The sequence below is a fragment of the Phyllopteryx taeniolatus genome, chromosome 16 (genome assembly GCF_024500385.1).
Source record: "Phyllopteryx taeniolatus isolate TA_2022b chromosome 16, UOR_Ptae_1.2, whole genome shotgun sequence".
Taxonomy (NCBI): Eukaryota; Metazoa; Chordata; class Actinopteri; order Syngnathiformes; family Syngnathidae; genus Phyllopteryx; species Phyllopteryx taeniolatus.
Genome location: NC_084517.1, coordinates 7,665,542 through 7,683,067, shown reverse-complemented (window position 1 = coordinate 7,683,067; position 17,526 = coordinate 7,665,542). Strand labels below are relative to the sequence as shown.

The following is a 17,526-nucleotide window of genomic DNA, read 5'->3' as shown; positions in this document are numbered from 1 at the left end:
ACACAGCTCTTATTTATGAATCATAAACATGCTTGGGTTTCCTTTACAGTGTACATTCGAGCTATTTTTGGTAGTGGCCTAATGATGATCACGTTTCCTGCAGTGATGCGACTTTTCTTCTCTCATTAGATATGTGTGGAGAAGTGCCCTGAGAAGTTCATGACATTGATCAAAGCTAGTAGCAACAGAAAAGACTTTGACTACTACAAGTCCTTCTGCAGGGAAGGGGTGACAAACTCGATGGTGGGTGTTAAGTTTTGCTAATGAACTTTCGATATATCATGTACAAGTTGTTAGAAAATATATATTATCCTTCACACACTGTTTTACCAGTTTGAACGTAATGTTTCAGAGTACACCCGAAATCCTCAAGTTAGGTCTGTGTCCTGCCATGCTGACCCCCAGCAAGCCTTGTGAGTTCATTCTCTGTTCATCTTTTGTCAAATCTTTCTTTATAAAATGATCTTCTCTTTGCTTTATTTTGCCTTTAATGACATATTTTCTCACTGCGCAGTATGTATCAGAAGTGATACAGGTGGATATTCCCCTACCTTTTATACAACTGGAAATTTGTTAAACTTTGTAAATCTAGAGTAAATATTCTATATCCCATGACAAGTACCAATATTCCCATATGCATCGGCTAGTGAAGTTGTGGGGTTGTCACGTAACTCGTTCTCATGAAAATACATACAAATTTCCTCGTTTGAGGAGTAGTCCACTTTTATTTGTTTGAGATGCACTGTTTAAAAAGCTAACTCTTACTGTGGTATTTCAAATCTCGCTTCAACTAATAAGCAACTCAACCATCCAGTGTGTTCCACTAATGTGTATGTATTCACTGTGATGGGTTAAATCCTGAGAAAAACATTTTCGTGTGCATGCATGCATGTTCATGACAATAAAAGGTGATTCTTCTTCTTCTCTTTGTCAGCCATCTACTCCATCCTCACTCCTTTGGAAGACACTTAAAACCTTTTTTCAATGTTATTTTTTTTAATACTAGATTTTTTTGTATTTTTTTTTTCTCCCCCACTCATGGGGTTCAGATTTTCAAGTACATTTCCCATACAGTATTTGTAAAAGTGTTAGTTAAGATCCACAAAGTCTTGCCTATAAAATACAGTTTGAAAAGGTTTGTCACTTGTTGAATTTTCTTTTAGTCACCCGTAGGTGCTTCCCAGCTTTGGGCCAAAAAGGAGGAGTGATAACTGTGGGGAACAATTCCCACTTTGATGATGGAACTGGAAATATGAGAGATGCCAAGGATCTTTTAGATGGAGTGAAGTGAGTGCTGGAGTTATTATTACACAGGAAAAACAATAATCCTCCACAGTTTGATGAAATATCTATGTTAAGATGTCTTCCACTTTAAATTATACAAATCATACACTAAGATAAGCTCAGCTCAAAGTCTTTTTCCCAAAAGGAATGCAACTGTGGTTATTGAAGCTCGCCAGGTGGTCATGAAAATCTTTGAGGATTACACGCAATCTTGGTACTGGATTCTGATGTAAGATATCTTTAAACGTGGAACCCATAGATTGTTGGCTTACTTCCCTTACCCGCTGACCCTCCTCACTCTCTCCAGAGGTTTAGTTATTGCAACGGTCCTCAGCCTGATCTTCATCGTCCTCCTGCGCTTCCTGGCAGGGATCATGGTCTGGGTGATGGTCGCCTTGGTGATAATAGTGATAGGATACGGTAAGACTTTATAAATACATGTCCATCTATAGATACTGTATATTGACTCCGTACAGAAATTTATAGCTTCATTCAGATTAAAAATTATTAAATGCACATTGCTTAAAATGATGACACATCACATAGCCTTCACACTAAATGCATTTATTTTTTTATTTTTATTTTTTTTAAATCATTAGTATGGCAACATGTAGGTAAAACTGCACTTTAGGTAATGGGTGTAGTGTTGTTTTGGTGATTAGCAGTGTTGTGTTTGCGCCAAAAGCTACCTTTTTGGATTTATGGCCAAAAAGTTAAACATTGGTTTCGTCGGACCAAAACACAATTTCCACGTTTGAAAAGTATTCCACTTCTATTTGATGGAGATGTTTTCTTTCTTTTGTGGCGGCACGGTGACCGACTGGTTAGAGCGTCTGCCTCACAGTTCTGAGGACCGGGGTTCAATCCCCGGCCCCGCCTGTGTGGAGTTTGCATGTTCTCCCCGTGCCTGCGTGGGTTTTCTCCCACATCCCAAAAAAATGCATGGTAGGTTAATTGAAAACTCTAAATTGGCCGTATGTGCGAATGGTTGTTAGTTTGTATGTGCCCTGCGATTGGCTGGCAACCAGTTCAGGTGTACCCCGCCTCCTGCTTGATGATAGGCTCCAGCAGGCCCGCGAACCTAGTGAGGAGAAGCAGCTCAGAAAATGAATGGATGGATGTTTTCTTTTGCACCACACACACTGGCAGCTCAAATCTCATGTAAACTAATAAGCAACTCAACTATCAATCCACAATGCTTTGTCAGCAAACAACTCCGTCCCCATTCCCATTTACTTCAATCTACTTCAAATTACTTCAATCTCCCCTGCCCCCAAATGAATTATACAGGTTATAGGTCATATTTATGGTGGAAAAACTTGAAATTTACCTTGGGCTAATTTTTTTTATATTACAAAAACCTGGGATTTGAAGAGGGGTGTGAAGACTTATATCCATTGTATCTCAGTAGTGCAAGAATGAGTTTCATTCTTTTTGCACAACTTTTTCATCTTTATATGTCTGCATATTAACCATTATTTTGTATGTCATCTGCAATGGAACATTTTCGGCAAAACTGAGTATGTTTTTGCTTCTTTTGACAATTTTATTTAGTATTTCACTATTTTGTTGAATAATGAACAGTGAACATGGTTTCGAAAAACTAACTATTTATTCCCTCATATCTTTTTATGCCTTCTTTTCACACAACGGGCATTTTTATTAATTACAGCTACACAATGTAATAACCAATACAAGAGCTGCATCAAACATTCAGTTCTGAGCATCGCTGTCAGAAAAATTTGTGTTATCGCTAAATGAGGTAACTAAAGTATTAGAAACAGCAGTATGATTTAGTTCTATATCCCTGAAAAATATATGTAATAAACATTGTTAAAATTAAAGAGACGGTTGATGCAGCTCTTACCTTAGAATTACATTAGATTGTCCAAGTTGTGGCTATGTTGTGGCTGGTGAGTGTAGAGAGTTAAGACATGGATACATGTTTTCAAAATGAATTTCCTCATTCTGCAGTCTTGCTTTACACATAAAAAAATAAATAAATCCCACAGCCCAACCCCTATAAGTGTCTCAAAATTAAAATGCATACCGTAATACCACACAGGCGCTTGTTTTACAATGGAAAAGACATCTTTTTTTAAAACTCTTTACGTAGGTATCTTCCACTGCTACATGGAGTACGCTGCCCTGAAGGGAACGCCTGGTGCTGATGTGACCCTGCAGGATTTAGGCTTTCAGACAGACTTTGCAGTCTACCTTCAGATCAGACAGACCTGGCTGGCCTTCAGTAAGTTAAACATAAGCGTACTGTACAAATGGAGGAAACGGCTTGTATTCATCCACTTTCAGTCGGCACGGTTTCCATAGAGAAGTACAGTTTGCTTTCCTTAAAGCTTTCATTTTCATTATTCTGCATATAGAGTATAGACCTGTACGTTGTTTGTACGGACGAAGGTCCTCAAATTTAGAAACTAGTCAATAGCATCCTCAATCATTATAGTTTGTCTATAATACATTGTGTCTATCTGTTATGCATTTTCATTGCTGTGGTGTTGACACTGCCGTCAATTGACGTTTTGACAGAGAAGCCTCCATTCTATGCAACCATAGGATTGGAATAGGAAGAGCAATCCTTTTATAGCAAACAGTGCTTGTCAAGACTCCACACCCACATCCTGAGATGAAAATAAGAAATGCAAAATGCTGGACGTCCTTCCTTGTTGCTAGTCGGCCGTGCTATTTTCCTCATTTGACACTGTCACACTATTACCTACCCAGTTACTATGTGATCTATATCAGTTGTTTAGCATTCCAAGTTGTACCTTGGTGAGCTGAAATCTACTGTGCAGTAAAAATGTGGCTATAGATTTCTTCTAATCCTGCTGTTTCTCACTGCTGCTCTTCTTCCTTTTAGTGATCATTCTCGCCATAGTAGAGGTTATCATCATCCTGTTACTCATCTTCCTCAGAAAAAGGATTCTAATTGCCATTGCACTCATCAAAGAAGCCAGCAAGTAAGAGATCACTTTTGAACTTGGCTGACGAAGGAAGTCTTGGAGGGGGAAAAAATGTCAAAACTTTTAGCTGCCCAGGATTTGGTAAACAATTTAATATTGGCTCAGTGTGAAGAAGTGATGATGTTGTGTTCACAGGGCAATTGGATATGTGATGTGTTCCCTTCTCTACCCACTGTTCACTTTTCTCCTCCTGGCTATAGTCATCGCCTACTGGGCCACCACTGCTGTGTATCCTTTTTGTCACACCTAAACTTTGGACTGGAGTGGTTGCATTCAAAAATTAGGAAGTTTTGCTTCTTTGATCTGACCCTGAAAAGAACTGAGGGTTATCTGCAGCAATTATCCTCTTCATAATTGTTGTCCTTGACATAACTTTTCAGTTTCCTGTCTACTTCAAATGAACCTATCTACAAAGTATTCAACGAGACAGCATGCGAGCACTCAAGGAAAACATGCGATCCAGCTGTGAGTTGTCTCTTTTTGTGAACTTTATAATGAAGCTTCCAAGCATATCTTTTTGGTTACTAACCTTTAGGAGTGCTTTTCTTAATTATTATTTGTAATTTATTGGTTCAGCATGTCTCAATCTTACGTGGGTCTATTAATCCAAATATGTTCGATTTGACCTATCTGTGCACAGAACTATACAACCACAACCATGAAAGCGGATTGCCCTGACTCGGAGTGCCTTTTTGCCTTCTACGGGGGAGAGACTGTTTACCACAAATACCTGATTGGCTTGCAGTTCTACAACGTCTTTCTTTTCTTTTGGTGTGCCAACTTTGTCACAGCGCTGGGGCAGATGACATTGGCTGGGGCCTTTGCCTCCTACTACTGGGCTTTTGTCAAGCCAGACGACATGCCTTCATTTCCTTTGTTTTCTTCACTCGGGAGATCTCTCAGGTGTGTTTTTATTGTGGATCTCCTGTCATTTGACATACAGCATACCATCTGTAGCTTTAATAACTTGTATTGTTTTAGGTATCACACAGGAACTCTGGCATTTGGCTCCCTGATCCTTTCAATCATCCAGATCATAAGAGTTCTCCTGGAGTATCTGGACCATAAACTTAAAGGTCAGTCACTTCGCGCCGCCTCGTGAAACATCGTGCCTACTTTCGTGTTTGCAATGACTCTATGTAGTCACTTCGTGTGAGTAGTTCAATATACAGTGTTTCGCTTGTTTGCCCGATTCAAACGCATCTTTCGCGTCCCCTGGTGCCATTTTGCACCAACTCGCGCTGTTTCATTGACTTTATGTAATCACGTCACGCCCAGTGCGAATGTACCATTAGTCAGAGGTGCTTCACCCCTCCCCCATATGCTGCCAGTGTTAGATATTCAGTATTATAATAACATATTAGTAACATTTTCATTGTTGTTTACATATTAAAATATTCATACCCCCGCCTGTGTGGAATTTGCATGTTCTCCCCGTGCCTGCGTGGATTTTTTTCCAGGCACTCCAGTTTCCTCCCACATCCCAAAAACATGCATGCTAGGTTGATTGAGGACTTTAAATTGCCCTTAGGTGTGAATGTGTGCACAAATGGTTTGTTTGTTTCTCTGTACCCTGCGATTGGCTGGGAACCAGTTCAGGGTGTACCTCGCCTCTCGCCCGAAGATAGCTGGGATAGGCTCCAGCACATCCGCGACCCTTGTGAGGATAAAACGGTACAGAAAATGGATGGATATCCTTAAATGCACCATTCTAAAGGATTTTGATAACTTCTAGCATAGTCTAGACTCAGAAAGAATGAGAATCATAACTTTAAAACATAGGATATGCCTGTATTAATAAAGAGTATGAATATTTTTTTACATGGACCTCTGTCAAATTGTAAAAAAAGAATAAAAATATATTTTTAAATGAATCCATCACTGCTATAAAGTTATGTTTTTTTGGTGCCATTTCCATCTTGAATATGAATGAGTGAAAGTAATAGTCATTTTGGATTAATTCCTCCTTTTACTGTGTAAAAGTCACTGCTTTGAAACTGGTCATTAAAACAGCAAAGCAATACCTTTTCACAATACTGTAGATTGCTGCTCAAAAAGGTAAAAAAAAAAAGATAAAGAATGATAAATGAAAGCAAGCATTTACAATGTTAATCGCACATCTTGAGGTTTTTTTTTTTTTTTGACCCTTACACATCATTTCCCTTCCAGGAGCCCATAATAAGTGTACCAGGTTCCTCATGTGCTGTCTCAAGTGCTGCTTTTGGTGCCTGGAGAAATGCATCAAGTTCATAAACAGAAACGCCTACATTATGGTGAGTTGTCTGAATTAACAGTGGCCTAACCCCGGGGTGGGTAAACTGCGGCCCACATCCGGCCCATTGATCATTTCAATCCGGCCCGCCAAAGATTGGTATAGAATTGCCCAAATCATATCAAAATCATTTGACCGTGTCCTGTAATGCCCAGTGTTTCCACCAGGTTGTGCTGTAATGCCCAGTGGTTCCACCAGGTTGTGCTGTAATGCCCAGTGGTTCCACCAGGTTGTGCTGTAATGCCCAGTGGTTCCACCAGGTTGTGCTGTAATGCCCAGTGGTACATTGGCTTGACTTTGGCTGTTCTGTTTTTACTCTGCTACTGCTCTGAACCCTTCTTCTACCATGAGTGGGCCAAAGAAAAGAAAAGTCGACAGTGAGTGCCGAAGGTTTAATATAGAATGGATTACTAAATACTTTTTCACTGAAGTCCGGTGTAAGGGGTGTATGTCTAATTTAAGAAACTATTGTGGTTTTAGAGGAATATAACATCAGCCGTCACTTTTCTACCAAGCATGCTGATTATGCTAACAGTTAATCAATGCAGGAACTGATGGCAACGGCTCAGGGATTAAAATCAAGTTTGCAGGCTCAGCAAAACACCTTTATCTGACAAACTGCCATTCAAGATTCAGTCACACAAGACCCTGAAACAGCGCCACGGGAGCTGCAGATGGAACTGATTGATCTCCAATGTGATACTGTCTTAAAAGAGAAGAGAACTCTCAAACTGGATGTTTTATGCTTCATTAAGCGGAGACAAATTTCCAAAAATCCAGAAGATGGCACAGAGGATGCTTGTGGCGTTTGGCTCTACATGTGTGTGTGAACAGACTTTTAGTGTGATGAACACCAACAAAACATCTTACAGATCCCAGCTGAGTGAACACCTCAGATGTGTTCTGAGAATTGACACAACAAAACTAACGCGAGACTTTGATGCACTGGCAAAAAAAGGTGATAAAAATAAATCAACACGGTTCCCATTAAAAGTAAATCTTAAGTATTAAGACAATGCCTTTTTTCCTTTTTATTTTATTTTATGTGTGTTTAATTGTTTTTTATATGAAAGCATCTGGTCCTGGCTTGGTCGGCCTGTCAATGTGGCCCCTGAGCCAAAAAGTTTGCCCACCCCTGGCCTGACCCCTGGTATATTATTGCTTTCTAATCGGACGCGTTTTCTCCACATTTGGCCTCTAGGTGGCGATATATGGCAAAAACTTCTGCACTTCTGCCCGAGATGCCTTCTTCCTGCTCATGAGGAATATGATCAGGTTGATACTTTGTTTTCTATTGTAAATCAAGTTTAATGTATTGTGAAATTATCTACCAAAAAAATACTTGTGGCTGTGGCATAGGGTGGCTGTGTTGGACAAAGTGACAGATTTCCTCTTGTTTTTGGGAAAACTGCTCATTGTTGGACTTGTGGGTAAGTGTTTGTCGTCTGTGTTCTTCACGCTTGATTAAAAAATATTTCCCTAAGGCCTTTATGCTTTCAAACCACAATGTGATGCCTGTGCAAATACATGTGGATTATGTAATTTTTAGTTATTCATCACATAATTTGTACTCCTTGATCTTGATGAAAGGACCCGATGCTGGATAAGACAATCACACCATTGTTAGTTGGACTGTTGAACTTGTTTGTTTCTCCCTCCGCAGGGGTCTTTGCTTTTTTCTTCTTCTCTGGGAGAGTGAAGGCTTTTGAAGACACCGCCCCTCATCTCCACTACTACTGGGTACCCATCCTGGTGAGTCATTTACTTTAGAAATACAATTGAGCATTACACAATCTGCAATCAATTATGATGTGGGTGCTTTCTCAAAATATTAGTATAGTTATGTACAGTGGGTATATTTCATGTTTTTAAATGATGCTTGTGTCCTCACTAGACTGTGGTGGTTGGCTCCTATCTCATCGCCCATGGATTCTTCAGTGTGTACGCTATGTGTGTAGACACACTTTTCCTCTGCTTCTGTGAGTAGAACCTTCTCACTGGTCACGTTCAACAATCATGCACTGCATGAAACACTACATAAAAAGAACAAAATTTGCAACCATGTTGAACAGGAAAAAAATGTTTTTGAGTCATGCAGGAATTGACCGGAACTTCTTCCTCGATTCATTGCTTTGCTTTTGGTGTTGGGCTGTGTCTGCATGAAAAAGGGTGTCTTAACAAGAAAGTAATTAATGAAACTACCATAATACTTACTAAGTCTTCAAAATGTATTTTTCTGAACAAGAAGTGATTGTGGGAACTTTTTGCTTGCTTGCTTGCCTGCTTTTTGACGCTCTCTTTTTTGTCTCTTCTCTCCTTCCCCTCACGTCCCTCAATGCACTTCCCACTTCTTTCCTTCCTGCCAATTTTACCTCCTTTCTTCTCACTTTTACTTCATAACTAAATGTCTCATCCATTCATTAACACACACACATTTATACACAAACACACAAATGAAGGTGAAGACCTGGAGCGTAATGATGGTTCAGCTGCAAGGCCTTATTACATGTCCACTACTCTCCGTGAGATTCTCTGGGAGAACAAGGCGGAGGGTCCACCATCTTCTGCTCAGCTACAGGATGAAGAAATCAGTGGGCAGCAACAGCAGACTAAGGAGGAGGACACATCTTTAGTAGTCAGGAGTTCTGTTGTTAAAGATGCATAGATTTTTCTTTGAAACTAAGAAGATGGATCTCTTTTTGAGCCTCATGTCCCACAAGCATGCTCACAGGTGGCAAGTATCCAAAACGGGGAAGTTTATTGAAAATCAAGCTCATCTTAAGAGGGCTGAATACTGGTACTCAAGACACATCTCCAAATTACGTGTGTGGAATGTCTCCATTTTCCTGGAGTGTTCAGTGTTTGAAAAGCTTTTGGAAATGTGATTGGTTGTAATGTATTCATGCTGCTGGCCAGTAGCCATTTGAAACCACTTATGTGCCTAATTTACTCATAGAATCTTTGAATCTGAAGGTTTAGAATGGACAATTATAAGCTCTAAAATATTTGATCTGTACTAAGAAACGATGACCTTCTAGAAGCTTGTCTTGTACTGTCGGCATTTCAGTTTTTACTGTGAATCTAAAAAGTTGGATGACAACACCTTATAACTTTTAACATGTTTGCCAATGTACTTGATATAATAAAGCAGAAATAATAGCAACAAGATTCTAAAATCAAACGTATTTTGAAGTAGACTGAGACTCTGTGTCCCATTTGATTTGCTCAAATAAAGCGATGGTTCTAATAATATCAGTGAACATCAGTTTTTGTCTGTCTTCAGTGGAGGATCTTGAGAGGAATGATGGCAGTCCAGAGAGGCCATACTTCATGCCTGAGAGCCTCCGCAAAGTCCTGAACAAGAAGAACAAGAATGCACCAGCTCAGTAGAGCGTGTCCTCCAGCAGCAATTGGTAACTAAAATCGATCAAAGAGCACAAGAAAGATCCTGATGCTTTTCAGAACCCTCAGGTGATAACCACAGTGTATTTTGTTTTTGTGATTACTCTGAAAGAGGGTTTACATTAAAGAAATTCAGAGACTTACCATATATAACTCAAATATTTATTTATATAATAGAGCTTTTTGGATTTAAAAATGCCTAAACTTAATGTATATTTGCAGTGCGGTAAACATCCATATTATGAGCTGTTTTCTTTTTATTTTTTTTTTTTTTTTTTTTATCCCCCACCCCCTCTTAACCAGCACATGTATATTTTTCCATACTTGATAAGTACATGAAGTTGCGCTTCAAAGCAAGCTGTATTAGTTTGGTCTTTAGTTTTTTCCTTTATTTTTTTCCTTTATTTTTTTTCTTCGAAAATGTATAATCTTGCATGACTTTTTTTTTTTTTTTTGTTACACCAAAGCCATTGTACGGCCAATGTGAGGCTGTATATGCACTGCATGTCATATCTAATGCTGAAAGTTATTTTGTACTGCTTTTAGTGATTTTTTTTTTATTATTATTTTTTTTTATTATGACTGCTTTTAAGGTCATTTTTTTGACATTGTGTATGGAGTGAACTGTAAATGTTTTTGAAATAAAAGTAAAATAGTTTTGTACATTCATTTTAATCTCTTTAGTAATCATTGTCTTTGAGAAGGCTTACAAAATGGGATTGTTGTACCAATTGAAAGCCTACTGATAAACCACATCATTTCCCAAAACCAAAATACTTATGGCTACTTTCTGTGCCAATACACCTGTGTTTATAGTTCTATAAACCACAATCCCCGCATCAGAGACCAGTTGTATTCTACAGGAGACACTGTTGATAAATTGGGATGTAATCATGCTAAACCATTGGTATACAGCCAATTTGGCAAGCACACAAGACAGCATACATCTGAGCCTTAATCATTATGGCACAAAGGAGGATAAAAGTTAACTTTTAGTCAACAGTTACCGTAATTTCTCGTGTATAATGCACACCCATGTATAATACACACCCCCAAAGTTGACCTCAAACTTCTGGAAATCCCTTCTTTGTATAATGCATTTTTACAATGCATGAATTTGCTTCTACCCATATGATCAAAACATGACGTATCTGTATTTTGTTAGTTTCTTTTAAAGAATTATTCTGAAGTTAGCACTTTATTTTTACACATAATCCTTTTTTTAATTTACTTGCTCTTATTTTGAAATTAACAGCCCTACTTTTATTGATTAAATTAGAAAACACACAGTTGTGCTCATGTTTGATTACTGAGGCAGAATTTCTGAGATGGGTACAATTCTTTAGAGAAAACATGAAGGACAAGGCGAGAAACATTTAATTTTATTTTAATGGGATTCAAATTAAACTGTCAAGCATTTCATAAAAGCATTATCATTAAACAAAACATAACAATAAAGAAATTAATGATGGTTGTTGTTCAGTCAGTCATATTTAAAAAAAGACTATTTTACAAATTTTTCCAGGGTATGTAAACTTATGAGCACAACTTTCCATATATGCAGTCATATGAACCCCCGGTCATATTGTAAGGAAAGTGTAGGCTACACTTTTTTTCTAAAACCACAAGGTGGCGGTGGCATTTTAGAATGAACGTGTACAGCTTTTTCATAACCACTAGATGGCGGCATAAATTTATAAAATGTGAACGTTGTTTCCATTTTCCCTTATACCTATGTATAATGTGCACTATTGACTTTAGGCAATGGGGGGGGTGCGCATTATACATGAGAAATTACGGTAAATCATCCATCCATTTTCTGAGCCGCTTCTCCTCACTAGGGTCGCGGGTGTGCTGGAGCCTATCCCAGCTATCATCGGGCAGGAGGCGGGGTACACCCTGAACTGGTTGCCAGCCAATCGCAGGGCACACATTAACAAACAACCATTCGCACTCACATTGACACTTACGGGCAGTTTAGAGTTGTCAATTAACCTAGCATGCAATGTTTTTGGGATGTGGGAGGAAACCGGAGTGCCCGGAGAAAACCCACGCAGGGACGGGGAGAACATGCAAACTCCACACAGGCGGGGCCGGGGATTGAACCCTGGTCCTCAGAACTGTGAGGCAGACGCTCTAACCAGTCGTACACCGTGTCGCTTACGATAAATCATTCCATATTATAGTTTGATCCTAATGCAATTGCTGATATTTTGGTTTTAGAAATGCATAAAACTTTCACAAAACATTGTCCAAGTTAAACAAACTGCAGTTTCAATCAAATGTCAAAATAATGGCAGCTGTTTCAGAATTTCTCCAATATTAATATAATACAACAATGCCCTCAACAAATAAAAATGATCTGCCTATAAACAAAACAGGGAATCTTTTATTTAAAACAATGGTGCCCTCTGGGTCTTAGAGCTAAAAATCTTTGCATTTAAAGGTGATTTATGCAGTTTTCAAACTGCTAGCAAGGTTTGAATGTAGCCTCACTCACTTCCCACCCCCGCCCACTCCTGTCACTGTCCAAATCAACACTCCCAGCGTTTTAACATATATAACAAAAACTTTTTGTTTAAAACAAACAAACAAACAAAAAACTCCATATTGTCATTGTTTAGAAATATGAGCATATCAGCATGCTCAGGGTTCAGATGTGATTGCGGACAGTTAGTACAGCAGCTGAAAACGCCTGCAATCAAGGTATAAAATTCCCAGTGATACAAGTATTGACTTTTGAACTTTGTTTGCTTTTCCTGGTTGATGACTTGAGAATCTACAGACATTTGTTTGCCTTTCCTTTCTACGGCAGCAAATTAGTTATAAATTAATTGCAGGGAGTCCTCAGCTTATGACGTTCCCACCATACAAGGTTTCAAGGTTATCGACAGCCCGCAATGAACTTGTTTGGCAACTGTAAGAAAACATGGTGACATGGCACAAGAACGCATGCTCAGTTACCGACGTAACTGTTTTTCATTTACATGTATGTATGGCCTAGAAGTGTTTTTCATACAACTATTTACTGTAATATTAACTTTACCACTACGTTTGCCGAGGTTACAGATAAGCTATTGCTCATTCTGACTTGCGTATAAATTCAACATACTATGTCACCACCGTAGGAATGGGACTCTGTTGTAAACTGAGGACGCCCTGAATAAACAAAATCAATTATGCACCTGGCTGGTTGTTGTCATACGAATTCTTACACCTTGTGGACAGACAAGAATGATTAAAATACCCCTAACTGACAAAATGGTAACCAATCAAATAATAAGTTATCTATTATTCCCATCCCTATTACCAATGGCATGTACTGTAAATTTCCAGGTAGATATTTACATATATTGTAAAGCAAAAATTACAGTGCAGTCTAATGAAAGAAATGTATAAGATATGAAATACATTTTAACACAGTAATCTTCTCTATTTGCAAGGGATAGGGACCGAGCCCTGCCGAGAATAGCGAAAAACTGCAATTTATGCCACCCCTAAAATGTTTATGATTACCTGTATTAACCAATATTTAAACCATCAATATACTACAAAGATCCCAAAATAGTTTAAAATATTTTTTAAACATCTTAAAATATTACCCTTAAAAATAAATGGCTTACAGATTGTTAGATTATTATTATTTTTTTTTTTTTTTTTTAAAGCATCCCAAGTGCACATGTACATGCACATGTGAGAATCACTTATAACTTATTCGGCTAATAACCCCGGCTAAACCTGGCTCCTCCCCAACGTACAAAGCTTGTCGCTCAATGAAGATGTATCACTTCAACATAGTTCCTTGTTGACAATCTACTACTCTCCCTTTAGAATGGGCTTTGGCGCCAACTTGTGTCGTTTTAGGGCATTTAAGAAGGCGCACATGAACCACAACCTTTTTTTCAGCAAATAGCTGGGGATAGGTTACATGGAAAGAAATGTGAATATGTGAATAGTGAACTGCTAATAGGGGGTTCAATGTAATTGAATTGTTTAAAAAGTTATGTATAAAATCTTGGAATGTATTCCAACATTGGTATTTTTCAGGTACCTCAATGAGAACGCTATCGAGGGTTAAAGGACAAACGTAAGGGTTGTTTTGCAACTACCAAATCTTTGCAGCCTCTACACTGTATTGCATTTCTACTGCACAATATATGCTTTGGAATTAATTGCTGTAACACAGGACTAGCGCAGCGCTCACCCCATTCAGTGGTACAAGTGTCTCATAAGCCTCATGTGTGCTACAGGATATGTGACTTCATTTGGTTTTGTTTGCACTCTTACTGATAATTCAGGAGTCAGATCACAAAAGGTTGTTTTCACAGCAATTGTGCGTCATCGGTCTTAAGTATTTAACAAAGCCTGTTGGTCAGTGAAGGGTGGCTTTCATTCCAATCTCCATGGAGAACACCTGAGCAGCCTGAGTGGAGCCCTTACAAGTGGCTGGTATGCACTTGATACGAGCCACCGTGTTCCTGGCAACCCAAAGGATGATAAACAGCACTTCGATAATATCTGGGTGAATATGTATCTATGTCAAATATTTAAATATCAAAGGTTAATAATGAAGGCAATGAGATTTCTATTTTGAGTGCTGGCTAACATTTTGAGTGCTGGCTAACACCTAACAATACCTCAGTTTGAATGAAAGTGCCATAAATTACAGGGAAAGTATTTCAAATTCAATGGTGAACATACAGGTAGGTGGACTGGAGGAACACATTTTACTGATGTATTATTGAGAATGTTGTTTTTCTTGTTTGCACTCACATGACCACATTAGATCACCACAGTATCTGCATTTCCATCCACCTGTCGTCTGAGCATAACATCACAGATTTTAGGTGTTTTTCAAATACTTTATACAATTTCAAAATTATACGGACAATATCCTAATAATGTTTGAATTTCCTTCCATTAGTGTATATGATGAGTTTAATTATAAAGGCAATGTCACTGCTAGTTTGAATGATTTTTTTTTTTTAACCTTCATATTATATACTGCCATTCTTAAATACACTTTGGAACTGCAGCAAACATTTTTAGGCAGCCTTTATGGGAGCCCCTAACATACATAATTCTGCACAGAGATATATGAATGCAAATACGTTGTAACAAGTTTGTGCCTTTTGTGCATGTGTTGATAAAGAATTGTTTGTCTGCATTCCTTGACACCACTGTAACCTTTTTGCACCCATCATCTTGTGAGGGATTTGAATTCCAGGAATCCATAAATGAAACAGAGTACAGCTCAGGTTAAAAACAAATGTTTTTTTCTCATGATTAAGCATTTTCCATTTTGAAATTATCCTTCTTACACTGTACGTATTTAGAAATTTCACTCTCCTTGATTTAAAATAATTTTAAACTGTCTTTTACTTTTCTTTGCTTTGTTTTTCGTAAATGGTTTTAAAATGCTTTTAATCATGTACAGCATATTGAATTACCTTGTGTATGAAATGAGCTATAGAAATAAATTTGCCTTGCCTTACAGAGATGAGATGGAGTCACACGTGCAAGTCTCAGTAAATCTTAAGTCTAATAAACTTCAAGTCAAGTCACCTCAACGCAGTATCTGTTCAACATAAAGAGAGAAGACCAGTAAGCTAAAATATTGATATTATTATTATTTATTTATTTATTTATATCTATCTATCTATCTATCTATCTATCTATCGACAGAAAGGTAACCAAAACAGTTCATTTTAGTAGTTTTTCTTAAAATAATGCCATTAATTAATTCATTCATTTTAAACCCAGATTCATACCATGTACTGTTTCTCACTGAAATTTACTTGATTTTAAAACCATATTTATTCCATGGAACTGTTTTGAATTCAAATTAACATTTTTAAACCAAAAGCCTGATTGATTTTATATTTTATCAATCCCCGGTCCCGCCTGTGTGGAGTTTGCATGTTCTCCCCGTGCCTGCGTGGGTTTTCTCCGGGCACTCCGGTTTCCTCCCACATCCCAAAAACATGCATGAATTGGAGACTCTAAATTGCCCGTAGGTGTGAATATGAGTGCGAATGGTTGTTTGTTTGTATGTGCTCTGCGATTGGCTGGCAACCAGTTCAGGGTGTACCCTGCCTCCTGCCCGATGATTGCTGGGATAGGCTCCAGCACGCCCGCGACCCTAGTGAGGAGAAGCGGCTCAGAAAATGGATGGATGGATGGATGGAAGTCAAGAGCTGTTTCTTTAAGTCCAAGTCCAAGTCAACTCTGAAGTCATTTAGTTTTTGAAAAGTCAAAACAGTGACTCGAGTCGAAACAAGTTAGAGTCTCAATGACTCCTTCTCCTTCTCTGACAAAATGTCTTAATGTTTCAAGATATTATTCATATCTGAATACAGTGGTTCACACAGTTAAGGACATACTATACTGTAAAAACGGGGCTCTACAGTTGAGCACAAAGTGTGAATAGCCTTTGAGAGATAGCATTGAGCGATATTTTCATTTGAAGGTCATGTATTTACTTAATTTCCTAAGAGAAAATGCCCTGGTGGTGGCCTTCATGGGAAAGTCCTGTAACAACACAGTCCGCAAACATGTTCTTCATCAGACATTTAGGATGTGCCAAGTTAAGAGTGTGACTCCTTTTAGTTACCTACCTGTTAGTAGTTTCCAACATTAAATAAAATATGCTCTCTTTGAGCTGCCTCTTTAAATGGCATGTGTTGTATCGTTGTCACTCATATAATCTCCAAAAACTACGTTTAAACAATGTTTGGTATGCAGGATTGCAAACCTGTCTGTATGGTTCGTCTCATGTCTGAGTGAACAATGTGGAGGAGAAACATTGATAGAACTCAGGGTCCAACAAAGTCCCATCTCTGAAAATTTAATCAATAACCTGTGTTGAACTCTGGAAGCATAGTAATTTTAAATGTATTATTAAGGTTTAAAGGTATATTTTACCGGCGGCATGTTTTATGCATTTCTTAAAACCAAAATATCAGCAAATGTATTAGGATCAAAATATAATATGGAATGATTTATCGTAAGCGACACGGTGTGCGACTGGTTAGAGCATCTGCCTCACAGTTCTGAGGACCGGGGTTCAATGCCCGGCCCCGCCTGTGTGGAGTTTGCATGTTCTCCCTGTGCCTGCGTGGGTTTTCTCCGGGCACTCTGGGTGCCTCCCACATCCCGAAAACATGCATGGTAGGTTAATTGATTACTCTAAATTGCCCGTAGGTGTGGATGTGAGTGCGAATGGTTGTTTGTTTGTATGTGCCTTGCGATTGGCTGGCAACCAGTTCAGGGTGTACCCCGCCTCCTGCCCGATGATAGCTGGGATAGGCTCCAGCACGAACGCGACCCTAGTGAGGAGAAGCGGTTCAGAAAATGAATGGATGGATGGTATATTTTACCAAAGATTTTGTGTGATATCTTTAACACCAAACAGAGGAATGCATTTCGTCATTTAAAATTTTTGAAAATGTTCACTATTTTAACTGTGGTGTTTGCATGTTCTCTTCAGGTATTCTGGCTTCCTTCCACATTCCAAAAGCATGCATGTTAGGTTAATTGACAACTCAAACTTTGCCATTGTGCGACTGTGAAAAGTTTGTTTGTCTATAT

The 17,526-nt window shown here is 38.5% G+C and overlaps 1 protein-coding gene across 4 annotated transcripts in view; it reads left to right on the top strand.

The window, feature by feature from the left end:
• Window positions 1-10,605, top strand: part of LOC133465821 (choline transporter-like protein 2) — a 28,926-nt gene extending 18,321 nt beyond the window's left edge. For 2 of the 4 annotated variants that reach the window (XM_061748921.1, XM_061748920.1), the window contains exons 6-22: window positions 130-243; window positions 353-413; window positions 1,164-1,287; window positions 1,430-1,513; window positions 1,592-1,704; window positions 3,401-3,532; window positions 4,160-4,259; window positions 4,398-4,490; window positions 4,643-4,727; window positions 4,903-5,165; window positions 5,244-5,338; window positions 6,432-6,535; window positions 7,736-7,809; window positions 7,894-7,964; window positions 8,198-8,286; window positions 8,429-8,513; window positions 8,994-10,605. In XM_061748921.1, coding sequence (XP_061604905.1) covers window positions 130-243; window positions 353-413; window positions 1,164-1,287; window positions 1,430-1,513; window positions 1,592-1,704; window positions 3,401-3,532; window positions 4,160-4,259; window positions 4,398-4,490; window positions 4,643-4,727; window positions 4,903-5,165; window positions 5,244-5,338; window positions 6,432-6,535; window positions 7,736-7,809; window positions 7,894-7,964; window positions 8,198-8,286; window positions 8,429-8,513; window positions 8,994-9,199 — 1,893 coding nt within the window. In that variant the 3' untranslated portion in view covers window positions 9,200-10,605. The remainder of the gene's footprint in view (window positions 1-129; window positions 244-352; window positions 414-1,163; window positions 1,288-1,429; window positions 1,514-1,591; window positions 1,705-3,400; window positions 3,533-4,159; window positions 4,260-4,397; window positions 4,491-4,642; window positions 4,728-4,902; window positions 5,166-5,243; window positions 5,339-6,431; window positions 6,536-7,735; window positions 7,810-7,893; window positions 7,965-8,197; window positions 8,287-8,428; window positions 8,514-8,993) is intronic. The other 2 variants (XM_061748922.1, XR_009784762.1) reach the window with 2 other exon arrangements.
• Window positions 10,606-17,526: the final 6,921 nt, after the last annotated feature.